The sequence below is a fragment of the Littorina saxatilis genome, linkage group LG11 (genome assembly GCF_037325665.1).
Source record: "Littorina saxatilis isolate snail1 linkage group LG11, US_GU_Lsax_2.0, whole genome shotgun sequence".
Lineage (NCBI taxonomy): Eukaryota > Metazoa > Mollusca > Gastropoda > Littorinimorpha > Littorinidae > Littorina > Littorina saxatilis.
This window is the reverse complement of record NC_090255.1, coordinates 27,081,321-27,092,952: the sequence shown is the minus strand read 5'-3', so window position 1 is coordinate 27,092,952 and position 11,632 is coordinate 27,081,321. Positions and strand designations below refer to the sequence as shown.

General features: G+C 43.7%; 1 protein-coding gene across 1 annotated transcript; it reads right to left on the bottom strand.

Annotated features, from left to right (window-relative positions):
• Window positions 1–1,167: 1,167 nt before the first annotated feature.
• Window positions 1,168–7,709, bottom strand: LOC138980864 (uncharacterized). Its single transcript, XM_070353740.1, has 2 exons — window positions 7,630–7,709; window positions 1,168–3,017 (listed from the first exon to the last, which is right to left on the bottom strand). Exon 2 carries the CDS (start codon window positions 2,932–2,934, stop codon window positions 1,303–1,305), a length of 1,632 nt encoding a protein of 543 aa, XP_070209841.1. The 5' UTR covers window positions 2,935–3,017; window positions 7,630–7,709; the 3' UTR covers window positions 1,168–1,302.
• Between the last annotated feature and the right edge of the window lie 3,923 nt (window positions 7,710–11,632).

Sequence of the window (11,632 nt, the reverse complement as noted above, 5' to 3'; positions counted from 1 at the left end):
GCCTTTGTTTATTGCAATGTGGCTAAAAAGGGAAATCGTGTCCGTCTCATTTCTCACGACCGACCTACCTCTTTCGCAGGTGGGGAATACAAACTTGACTTGAATTCGATCAAAGTTTATTTTTCATATGTAAATTCCGAGGACATTCGACATAGACCAGTGAAAATTCACGACTAAACAAAACGAAACATTTTATTTAATATCAAAGTCAGGGACATACCCGACTCTGAAGACTGTGAAACCTGTCCTCAGACATTTTCCTGCCCTCATTTTAGACACTATGACATCCTAACGTGACCTCAGCATGTTATAGACACTCTGACATCATAACATGATGTCATCACCTATATTCTAGCCAAGACTAAAATACCACTGACACTGAGCTGTGATTAAATCAAACAATGACATCATAGCCTGACAAGCTCAAGACTTATTTTCTTGATAGCTCAGTGGATATTTTCAAGGGTGAAAATCTTCTCCAGCAAACATTTTCATGCTTTGAGTCACTCTAAAATCTGACGACAACAAGCCAAATTGTAGTCATGTCTGCTGATTGTCAACACCTATAGTGTAAAAGTTGGGGGCTTTTGCTCCCAAAATAACTGAGAAAACCTTAACGTAAAGTGTTTACAAACATGACCCCAATGTGACCCAAAAAATGTGACGGGGGTCAATCAAGCTCGGGTCAAGTTGGGAGATTTTTAAACCCTAGACGTGTGCAAAGTTCCAAAGCTCTAGCTTCAAAAACATCAGAGATAACTTCAACGTTAAGTTTTTATGAAACGAACCTGACCCCGCCGTGACAATTGACGAGAGCCAACCAAACGTGGGTCACTTCGTGGTATTATGAAACCCTAAAAGTGTGCACACTTTCTGAGGTGTAGCATGAAAAACGTCTGAGGTAACCTCAACGTTAAGGTTTTTGGCCACGGAAGGCCGGGCACGGATGAATACTAAGACTAGCCAACTACTCAGGTGGGTCAAACAACTTTAAATGTCTCGGCACTAAAAATTGTTATTATAATCGTGCTAAGCAAAACTAAAATCTATTGCAAAATGCTAACGTTTTGTAGGTCGGGCTTTTTCCTTTTTTTCAGTACCACACTATATTCAAGTATAGCCTAACCCCTTAAAATGCCCCAACCCCTCCCCCACGCCCCCCCTCCCCCTACACAGACACACACATTTTAGTTGTGTTTATGTGTTCGCTTTTCTTCAATACCATCGGTTGCATAAGGTTTGCAATTTATTTTGCTGCATAGTGTCAATAATACAAAAGTCCAAGGAAACCTTCGTTGAAATTTACATATTTTTGCCGCGAAATCGATTGCAAAACTCATAGCGAAATCTGCTTGAACAGAAACTAAACACAAGAGGGCTGACAGCGCTGTTGACGTAAACGGAATGCAGACTAATCATGCGCCAGTTCGAGTTGTTATCCCGCGTCAATATCTCGTTTGAGTTGACCTTATCGTAAATGGTTTTTATGTAGAGGTAAGGGATGTAATTCAGAACGAACAGCACGGTAAGAACGACCAGCATGAAAGTTGTGCTTGAGGGAATACTCCTGACGTGTCGTCTGACCTCTGTGCTTTGAATTGTCACCTGCTGTTTGAAACTTTGTTGAAATTGGGGGAGGGCTGTGGTAATGTCTGATGCGGTTGCTAGTTCTTCGTTCACCGCTTGATGAACCGTCAACCGACATTCTTCAACATGGCATAAAGTTGGCTCAGGTTGGGAGAGAGATGTGCAAATGTCTGTTGCGGAGCAAGGTATTTCTTGTTCTTCGTTCACTGCTTCATCATTCGGTTTTGCCTGCTTTAAAGACAGACGGGTCGAGCTAGGTTCTTCAACATGGCATACAGTTTTCTCAGCTTGGGACAGAGATGTGGTAATGTCTGTTTCGGAGATGGGTATTGCTTGTTCTTCGTTCGCCGTTTGAAGAACCGATCTGGGTTCTTCAACATGGCAGAACGTTTTTTCAGCTTGGGACAGAGATGTGGTAATGTCTGTTTCGGAGATGGGTATTGCTTGTTCTTTGTTCACCGATGTACTATCGTGGTTTGCCTTATTTGACAGCGGACGACCCGAGCTAAATGATTCAGCATTACGTGACCAAATTTTGTCGCTGGTGACTGATCTTAAATAATCCGACCATGTAACTTTTCTTTGTGTGAATCCTCTTGCGGTAATGAGTTTCTGGTGACGCCACATATGAAGCACTATTCTACTGTACGACACGCTCATGGTGACGACACACAGCACATACATAATACCGATCGTGACGTCATAAACACTGGCGGTAGTAGAACCCTTGTATTCGTCACTTAAACCACACCTAACTCCAGTAATGTTGGAGTCTGCGAAAATTGTCTTGGTATTACCAGTAATCACACCATAGGGCACCGACAAAATTAACGAAACAACGGCGCAGAGTAGCATGTAGACGTAGGCACGTTCTAAAGAATACTGCAAGCTGTGACGAACGCTACACATCACGTTATATCTGTCGACGGACACAGCAACCAATATGAAAGTAGAGAACGTGATTAGGAAATGCCTGAGAATTCTAGATGTCTTGCAACCCCACTCAGAGTCAAATGTATTATGCATACATATCTCCACTAGTTTCAAAGGAATGCTCACGACGTTGATAAGAAAAGCACAGACATTCATGGCCAGAATGTACGTTCTCGTAACGCTGGGTTCGAACCTCTTGTAGTACACAGTGAAGACAACAGTGTTTCCCACTATGCCCACTATCATCAACACGACAATGAAAACTATGGTGGGTATTAAGTGGGACATATACTCCGCGTTTTTCTGATTCAGGAATTCATTGACATTGTATAATGAGTCCAATGCTTGTGTCGTGGACTCTGTTGTGACGTCATCATTACTTGAGCGACTCGTCCCTGGTGAACTCTCCTGCATGCTTGTTGGAATTTCTTATGACAATGACGTTGTTGTTGTTGTTGTTGTTGTTGTTGTTGGTTTTTACAGCTGCATTTGCTTATCTAGAACAAACGAAAAATAACGAAACGAAAAATAAAAACAATAATGTGTGTATGTTCAAACAAGTTGCAACACATATAAACACATTGATGTATGGGGGTCGAAATAGGGGGGTTCCACTGGAATGGGACATGACGAAGGCGAGTCGTGTAAGCATTTGCTTCTCTTAATTTTTTTCGGATGTAGGTAATAGTGTTTACTAGACCTACCTTCTTACCCTCCCACCACATAGAAGACTTCCTCCCTTCGTCTTGATCTACCATGTACCACTGTTCTGTGCTCATAGGTATACCCGTCTTGATGTACCATGTTCCACTGTTCTGTGTTCACAGCTACCCGTCTTGATCTACCATGTACCACTGTTCTGTGCTCATAGGTATACCCGTCTTGATCTACCACGTTACACTGTTCTGTGTTCACAGCTACCCGTCTTGATGTACCATGTTCCACCGTTCTGTGTTCACAGCTACCCGTCTTGATCTACCATGTTACACTGTTCTGTGCTCATAGGTATACCCGTCTTGATCTACCATGTTCCACTGTTCTGTGTTCATAGGTATACCCGTCTTGATCTACCATGTACCACTGTTCATGTTCTGTGTTCATAGGTATACCCGTCTTGATCTACCATGTACCACTGTTCTGTGCTCATAGGTATACCCGTCTTGATCTACCATGTTCCACTGTTCTGTGTTCATAGGTCTACCCGTCTTAATCTACCATGTACCACTGTTCTGTGCTCATAGGTATATCCGTCTTGATCTACCATGTTCCACTGTTCTGTGCTCATAGGTATACCCGTCTTGATCTACCATGTACCACTGTTCTGTGCTCATAGGTATACCCGTCTTGATCTACCATGTTCCACTGTTCTGTGTTCATAGGTATACCCGTCTTGATCTACCATGTACCACTGTTCTGTGCTCATAGATATACCCGTCTTGATCTACCATGCTCCACTGTGCTGTGTTCACAGCTACCCGTCTTCATGTACCAGGTACCACTGTTCTGTGTTCACATGTACCCGTCTTAATCAACCAGCTACCACTGTTCTGTGCTCACATGTACCCGTCTTGATGTACCAGGTACCACTGTTCTGTGCTCACATGTACCCGTCTGGATCTACCAGCTTCCACTGTTCTGTGATCATAGGCACCCATCTGGATCAACCAGCTACCGCTGTTCTGTGCTCACAGGTACTCGTCTTCAATCAATCAATCAATCAATGAGGCTTATATCGCGCATATTCCGTGGGTACAGTTCTAGGCGCTCTGCAGTGATGCCGTGTGAGATGAAATTTTATACGGCCAGTAGATTGCAGCCATGTCGGCGCATATTTACCTTTCACGGCCTTATTCCAAGTCACACGGGTATGGTAGACAATTATTAACTGTGCCTAAGCAATTTTGTCAGGAAAGACCATTTTGTCAATCGTGGGATCTTTAACGTGCACACCCAATGTAGTATACACGGGGGGTGGTTCGGACACCGAAGAGAGTCTGCACACAAAGTTGACTCTGTGAAATAAATTTCCGCCGAACCTGGGATCGAACTCGCGCTGACAGCGGCCAACTGAATACAAATCCAGCGCGCTACCAACTGAGCTATATCCCCGCCATGTACTGATGTTCTGTGGTCACATGTACCCCTCTTGATCAACCAGCTACCACTGTTTTGTGCTCACATGTACCCGTCTGGATCTACCAGCTTCCACTGTTCTGCGATCATAGGCACCCATCTGGATCAACCAGCTACCGCTGTTCTGTGCTCACAGGTACTCGTTTTGATGTAGGCCTACCATGTACCAATGTTCTGTGGTCACATGTACCCCTCTTGATCAACCAGCTACCACTGTTTTGTGCTCACAGGTACCCGTCTTGATCAGCCAGCTACCCTTGTTCTGTGCTCACATGTACCCGTCTCGATTCACTAGCTACCCTTGTTCTGTGCTCACATGTACCCGTCTTGATATTTCAGCTACCACTGTTCTGTGTTCACATGTACCCGTCTTGATTAGCCAGCTACCCACGTTCTGTGCTCACAGGTACCTGTCTTGATCAACCAGCTACCACTGCTCTGAGGCTAGCAGGTACCCGTCTTGATCTACCAGGTACCACTGTTCTTACAGGATGCACTCAGGAACGCTCTTGTGTCTGTAGGCCTGCATCACCAGTTACACAGCCATTGACCTGGCCTGGTTTTCTGACAGGGTCTACTCGCGCACTCGACGTGTCGGCAATCTCCCATCCCAGGTTGCACGATGCACTTGTACAGTGTATCCTCAGAGTTTATCCCAGCGAAGCTGGAGGTATCCCGTGAACGCTATACTGTAATCGATTTGAGAAATGTGCACACCGAATAATACATGATAAAGAAGGATTCGTTGTGCCCGGCTACGTGCTACAGTTGGAGATGGAAGTTCACCAAAAATGGGGACCATACTAACAAAAATACGGTGGGTAAAATAGGCGCCCCCATTTTTTCAGCAAACGGCACCCCAGGCCGCTTTGCACGGGTAGAAATTCCGTAGTTTCCAAGTCTATGGATAAAGCTCGCGTAAGAAGAATACGTCACGGTCGAAAGTCTTTGACGTCAATTAATGCATCATGACGTCATGCCTCCCTGTAGTCTTTCTCTCTCGCGCAGTGTGTGTGTGTTTGTGTTCATTTTGTGCACATGTGTTAGTGTTACTGTGTGTGTGTGTGTGTGTGTGTGTGTGTGTGTGTGTGTCTGTGTGTGTGTCTTTGTGTGTGTGTGTGTGTGTGTGTGTGTGTGTGTGTGTGTGCGCGCGCACGCGTGCATGAGTCTGTACTCGTGTATGTGTGTGGTGTGTGTGTATTTTTGTGTGTGTGTGTGTGCATGCGCACGCGTGCATGAGTCTGTACTCGTGTGTGTGTAAGTGTGTGTGTGGGCATAAGTGTATGTGTGTGCGTGTATGTGTGTTTGTTTGTAAAGGTATGCATGTCCGTCTGTCCATATGTGCGTATGGGTGTGTGTTTTGTGTGTATGAAGTTTTTTGTTAGAGAGTGAGTGAGTGCGTGTGAGTGAGTGTGCGTGTGTGTGTGTGACTTGGTGTGTGTGTGTGTGTTTGTGTGTGTGTGTGTGTGTTTGAGAGAGAGAGAGAGTGTGTGTGTGGGTGTGTATGTGTGAATGTGTGTGTGCATGAGTTTGTGTGTATGTTTGTGTGTATGAGTGTGTATATGTGTTTGTTTGTAAAGGTGTGTGTGTCCGACTGTCTATGTGCGTATTTGTTTGTTTGTTTGCTCAACGCCCAGCCGACCACGAAGGGCCATATCAGGGCGGTGCTGCTTTGACATATAACGTGCGCCACACACAAGACAGAAGTCGCAGCACAGGCTTCATGTCTCACCCAGTCACATTATTCTGACACCGGACCAACCGGAGTGTGTGTGTGTGTGAATGTGTGTGTGCATGAGTTTGTGTGTATGTTTGTGTGTGTATGAGTGTATAATGTGTTTGTTTGTAAAGGTGTGTGTGTCCGTCTGTCTATGTGCGTATTTGTTTGTTTGTTTCCATAATTATCAGGGCGGTGCTGCTTTGAGATATAACGTGCGCCACACAAAAGGCAGAAGTCGCAGCACAGGCTTCATGTCTCACCCAGTCACATTATTCTGACACCGGACCAACCAGTCCTAGCATGCACTAACCCCATAATGCCAGCCGCCAGGCGGAGCACCCACTAGATTGCCAATTTTAAAGTCTTAGGTATGACCCGGCCTGGGTTCTAACCCACGACCTCCCGATCACGGGGCGGACGCCTTACCACTAGGCCAACCGTGTATGTGCGTATGAGTGTGTGTATTGTGTGTATGAGATTTGTGTGAGTCAATGTGTGTGTGTGTGTGTGTGTGTGTGTCTGTGGGTGTGTGCGTGCGTACATGCGTGCGTATGTACATGTGTGTGTGTGTGTGTGTGTGTGTGTGTGTGTGTGTGTTTGTGTGGGTGTGTGTCTGTTTGTATAAGAGATAAAGAGAAAGAGAAGGAGAGAGAGAGAGAGAGAAAGAGAGAGAGAGAGAGAGAGGGTTGGTTTGTGTGTGTGCGTGTGCGTAAGTGTATGTGTGTGTGTATGTGTGTTTGTTTGTAAAGGTGTGTATGTCCGTCTGTCTATATGTGCGTATGGGGGGGGGTGTTTTGTGTGTACAGTGAAGTGTGTGTGAGAGAGTGAGTGAGTGAGTGCGTGTGAGTGAGTGTGTATGTGTGTACGTGTGTACGTGTGTAACTTGGATGTGTGTGTGTGTGTGTGTGTGTGTGTGTGTGTGTGTTCGTGTGTGTGTGTGTTTGAGAGAGAGAGAGAGAGAGAGAGAGAGAGAGAGAGAGAGAGAGAGAGAGAGGGGTTTGTCTTTCGCTGGGGTATGCAGTGCCTTGGCGTTGCACATCTACTTAATTTTGAAATATGTAAAATATACTCTTACAACTATAAACTACATCAAGTCATTTTCAGATTACCTTCCAGGAACAGGTTAGGGTTATTCACAAAAGCAAACGGTTGTAACACGTATTCACATTCACATTCTCACACAGACAATGGTATTATACACAAGAAGATGATAACAGTAACATCCAATCAACCGAGCATTCAGTAACTACACTTACCCCTCTCAAGGGCGTGTTAGCACTCGAAATAACCACTGTTGGGCTTAGTCAGCTACTGGCCCAGGGAACATGCTCACCATGGAACACAATACCATGACGCGTTCAATATCTTCTGACGTAATCTGAATGTCCTGAGGTAAAGTAACTAAAATAGACGGAGCTCTCGTGCTGGTCGAGACTACTCACGACGCATACAAGAAAGAGCGTCCTCAAAACACAACATCTGAAAAACTTGCGCTAAACTTCAAAATCAACAAAACATTTGTTCTGGACATAAGGGATCTTTGACACACACACACACGCGCGCGTGCGCACACACACACATACACTCACTACACACACAAACACACGCACACACACACACACATACATACCTAAAAACACACACGTCACGAAATCCTAAGCCGAATCTGATCGATGTGACACTAAATTTCGCACACATGTTGCACACCGTATACCGTAGTTGCACTAGGCAAATCTGTCCGAAGCGGTTGCACCCTTATTTTTCTGTCTGAAGGGAGACACGCGACGTAAGTTTCTGCACAAAATCACCTGTAATTCCTCACAAATGACATATCACAAAACTACCGTTTGTACTTTGGCCTAAGGTGTCATAGCATCATATCATCGATTTGTTTCATTGCTTCAATGTGTTTGTGAACGTTGGCCTTCAAGTATTTACACATTTCAAGCGCATTATGTGCAAATTTTGACTGTCCGCAGTTACTAGGGAAATTCAAGCACATGAGAAAGGCTACACGCGATTGTAATGTGATCTATGGTCATTTCTTGACATCTGGGTCAGATGGTATGATTTAAAGTGGTGCAGGAGCGTCATATTTCATGAATCTGTGAAGACATGCAAAGATTTGTCGGTTGCGCATCTCCGAAGTCTCTCTGTTTTTCTGGTTGCACACCCCCGAAGCAATCGGTTGCACACCGCCGAAGATATTTCAAATAAATAAACAGGAATCTATTTGTGTCCGCCTCTGGGTATGTTCCAAATTGGTATGGAAAATCATATATCTGCTTGTCTGTGCCGATTTGGTGTACACAATATATATATCTCTCTCTATCTCTCTCTCTCTCTCTCTCTCTCTCTCTCTCTCTCTCTCTCTCTCTCTCTCTCTCTCTCTCCGTCTCTCTGTCTCTCGCTCTCTCTGTCTCTCTCTCTCTCTGTCTCTCTCTCTACAGGAGTCTTATATGGCTAAGAGCAAAAAGTCGTTTATTAGGCTTGACCAAACACGATTCTGAAGGAAAGAATGTTAGTGTGTTTCGAAATGACACTTTGTTCGTAATCATCACTGTATAATTCTATTTTTAAAAATCGGGGAAAAATCGCGTCAGCGTTTTTCCCTTCAGGATTCTATTTCAAGAGGTGAAATAGACCAACTTTTGCTCTTAGGTGCATAGCAAATTAATAGCGGTTGGCTGTCCAGACGGCCAAACGATCTGGGCAGGCTCAGGTATATTGACGTTTTGCTAACAATAAGTTATGAAGCTAAATGTGTTAAAAGAAAACCACACAAGCCCGTTATCCTTAACAATCCTGTTTGGTCAAGCCCCAAAACACACTTGTTCATTTTAGACGCATAACAAATTGTCCACGGTTAACCGTAGCAAGTTTTGTTGCATTTTGTGGTTGTATGACAATTGCTCACAGGACTAATGCTCACACGGAAAAATGCACACACACACACACACACAACACACACACACACACACACACACACACACACACACACACACACACACGCACGCACGCGCACACACAACATTGCACTGAATTCATGTGCATGCCTTGTCAGATGCGAAAGTGTCACTTTGGAGCATGAAAATCACACACACACACAAATAAAAAAATCCTCCGGGCGGCCCCAAAGATTGGGGCGGGCGCTGACGATCAACATTATTAATTTTATTTAGCATAATGTAGGCAAAATACCAAGGAAATGCTTCGGCGGTGCGCAACCGAAACAAAGCTAAAACTTCGGAGATGCGCAACCAGCCACTTTGGAGATGCGCAACCGACAAATCTTTGAATATCTTCACAGATTCATGAAATATGACGCTCCTGCACCACATTCTGATTGTGGACTTTAGCATGGCATAGCCGCATGTCCTTCGTTGCAAATTGAAGACAACAAATATACATGCAGCCCGATTACATGAAATGTTGCATCGGTATTAAGTGTGTGTGTGTGTGTGTGTTTTGATGCAGCTGCAGAAGTAAATAAGCTAATGTCCTAAATGTTTTCAGAATCGCTCTATGTTTTACGACAGAACTGAATGGTTATGAGTGAAAAGGGAGGGGGGGGGTAGGTATGCAATAAACAAGTGGATAGATGTGTGGACCATCTGTATGCCAGCTAGGTGGAAGACGTTCATGGCATCCATGTAAGAATAGATCGCTGCTCTGCCGATTCAGAATGAAGTCATGTCCAAGCCATTGTCCTGCAAGAAAAAAACCACGTCATTTTTAGTCCATAATTATGCATTTCCGTGACTAAGCTTTGGTTTAAATCATCGACCTAGAAGCAATAGATTCGTTGACCCAATCAAAATAATGAGATTTTTTTTTTTATAAATTTCGCAATGAATTGATTATTTTCTTCTCCTTGTATTTATCAATGTATTTATTCTTTTCTTCTTATGTTCTTGAGGGGGGTGGGGAAGGGGTGGAATGTGGTGGAGGGGGGGTTGTAATTAGTTGTTTTCAAACCCTTCACACAGATAATGAATGCGCCGGAGACATAGCAGAATTGCTCGGGGATGCGTCATCTTGCGATCGAATGTGTAAGATGGTGATTCATTTTTGAGTTCGAAAAACATCTTGTTAGTTATTGTTGTGTGTGTGTGTGTGTGTGTGTGTGTGTGTGTGTGTGTGTGTGTGTGTGTGTGTGTGTGTGTGTGTGTGTGTGTGTGTGTGTGTGTGCGTGTGTGTGTGTGTCTGTGTAAAAACTGATCTTCTAGTGCTTGGTGTCAGCAGTATCTCTGCTGCGTCAGTCGAAATTTAAAGAATACAATTTTAGCAGATGTATTATTTCAACAACGAACACGTATCAATGTGCGACAACTGGCAGGGTACTTGATATTCAGGGCATATTTTCTGGGATGAAACCTGTTGGGACCAAACGAACTTCCGTCATGGTTCAGAATTCAATTGATTTGGTTGATAAATAATTGTGTATGCATTGTTTGCTTGGTCTAAAAAGTATTGTGAGCCTTATATCCTGGCCTGTCAGTGGCATCACATGATTCAGCAGGTCTTTACAGGAAGTGCGTCATGTTACACACTTGCATATAATAAATAGTGGCAGTGGAATGGAAAAGTAGGGCTAGTAGTCCTAAATAAAAATCTTAAAATTACATCAAACAGTTTTCAAATACTGATAATAAGGAGAATTTTATACTGGACAGATATGGCGACTAACGTTGCTTTCAGTGGCATTTTTCATCTAAACAAAGCTATTTTCAATTGCCGGAGGTCTGTTCCTCTATATACGTTTGAAATTTGAGTTGAGACGTCTTTGTGTTATGTAGTGTATTGCTGTTCGTATTGTGTATCAAACAACGGGTTATGTGGAATGTCAAAGATCTAGAACACACACAAACACACAAAAATAATCTGGCGCTCAAGCTTCATAAGCATTTAAGAAATTATTCAATTCCAAGCCACTGAGATGAACTTAATTTCTTCGTGACCTTGACATGTGAAGAAGGTCAACCAGACTTTATTTTAGTTTACATGTGAATTCAAAGATTTATCTTTAAAGACGTCAATGAAAATGATTCTTTTCACCAGATATTGATAAAACAGTGACCTTGAGATATGACGAGGGCCAACAGTGTTAGGATCATGACTGAAAGTTCATCAAACCATGGGAGGGGTGAAGTTTAAAAGCTCTTACTTCAAAACCATGGAAGACCATGAACATTTCCTTTTCCCCCAAAACATCCTACTGTGACCTTGAAATTTAACAAGCTTGCATCATGCATCGAT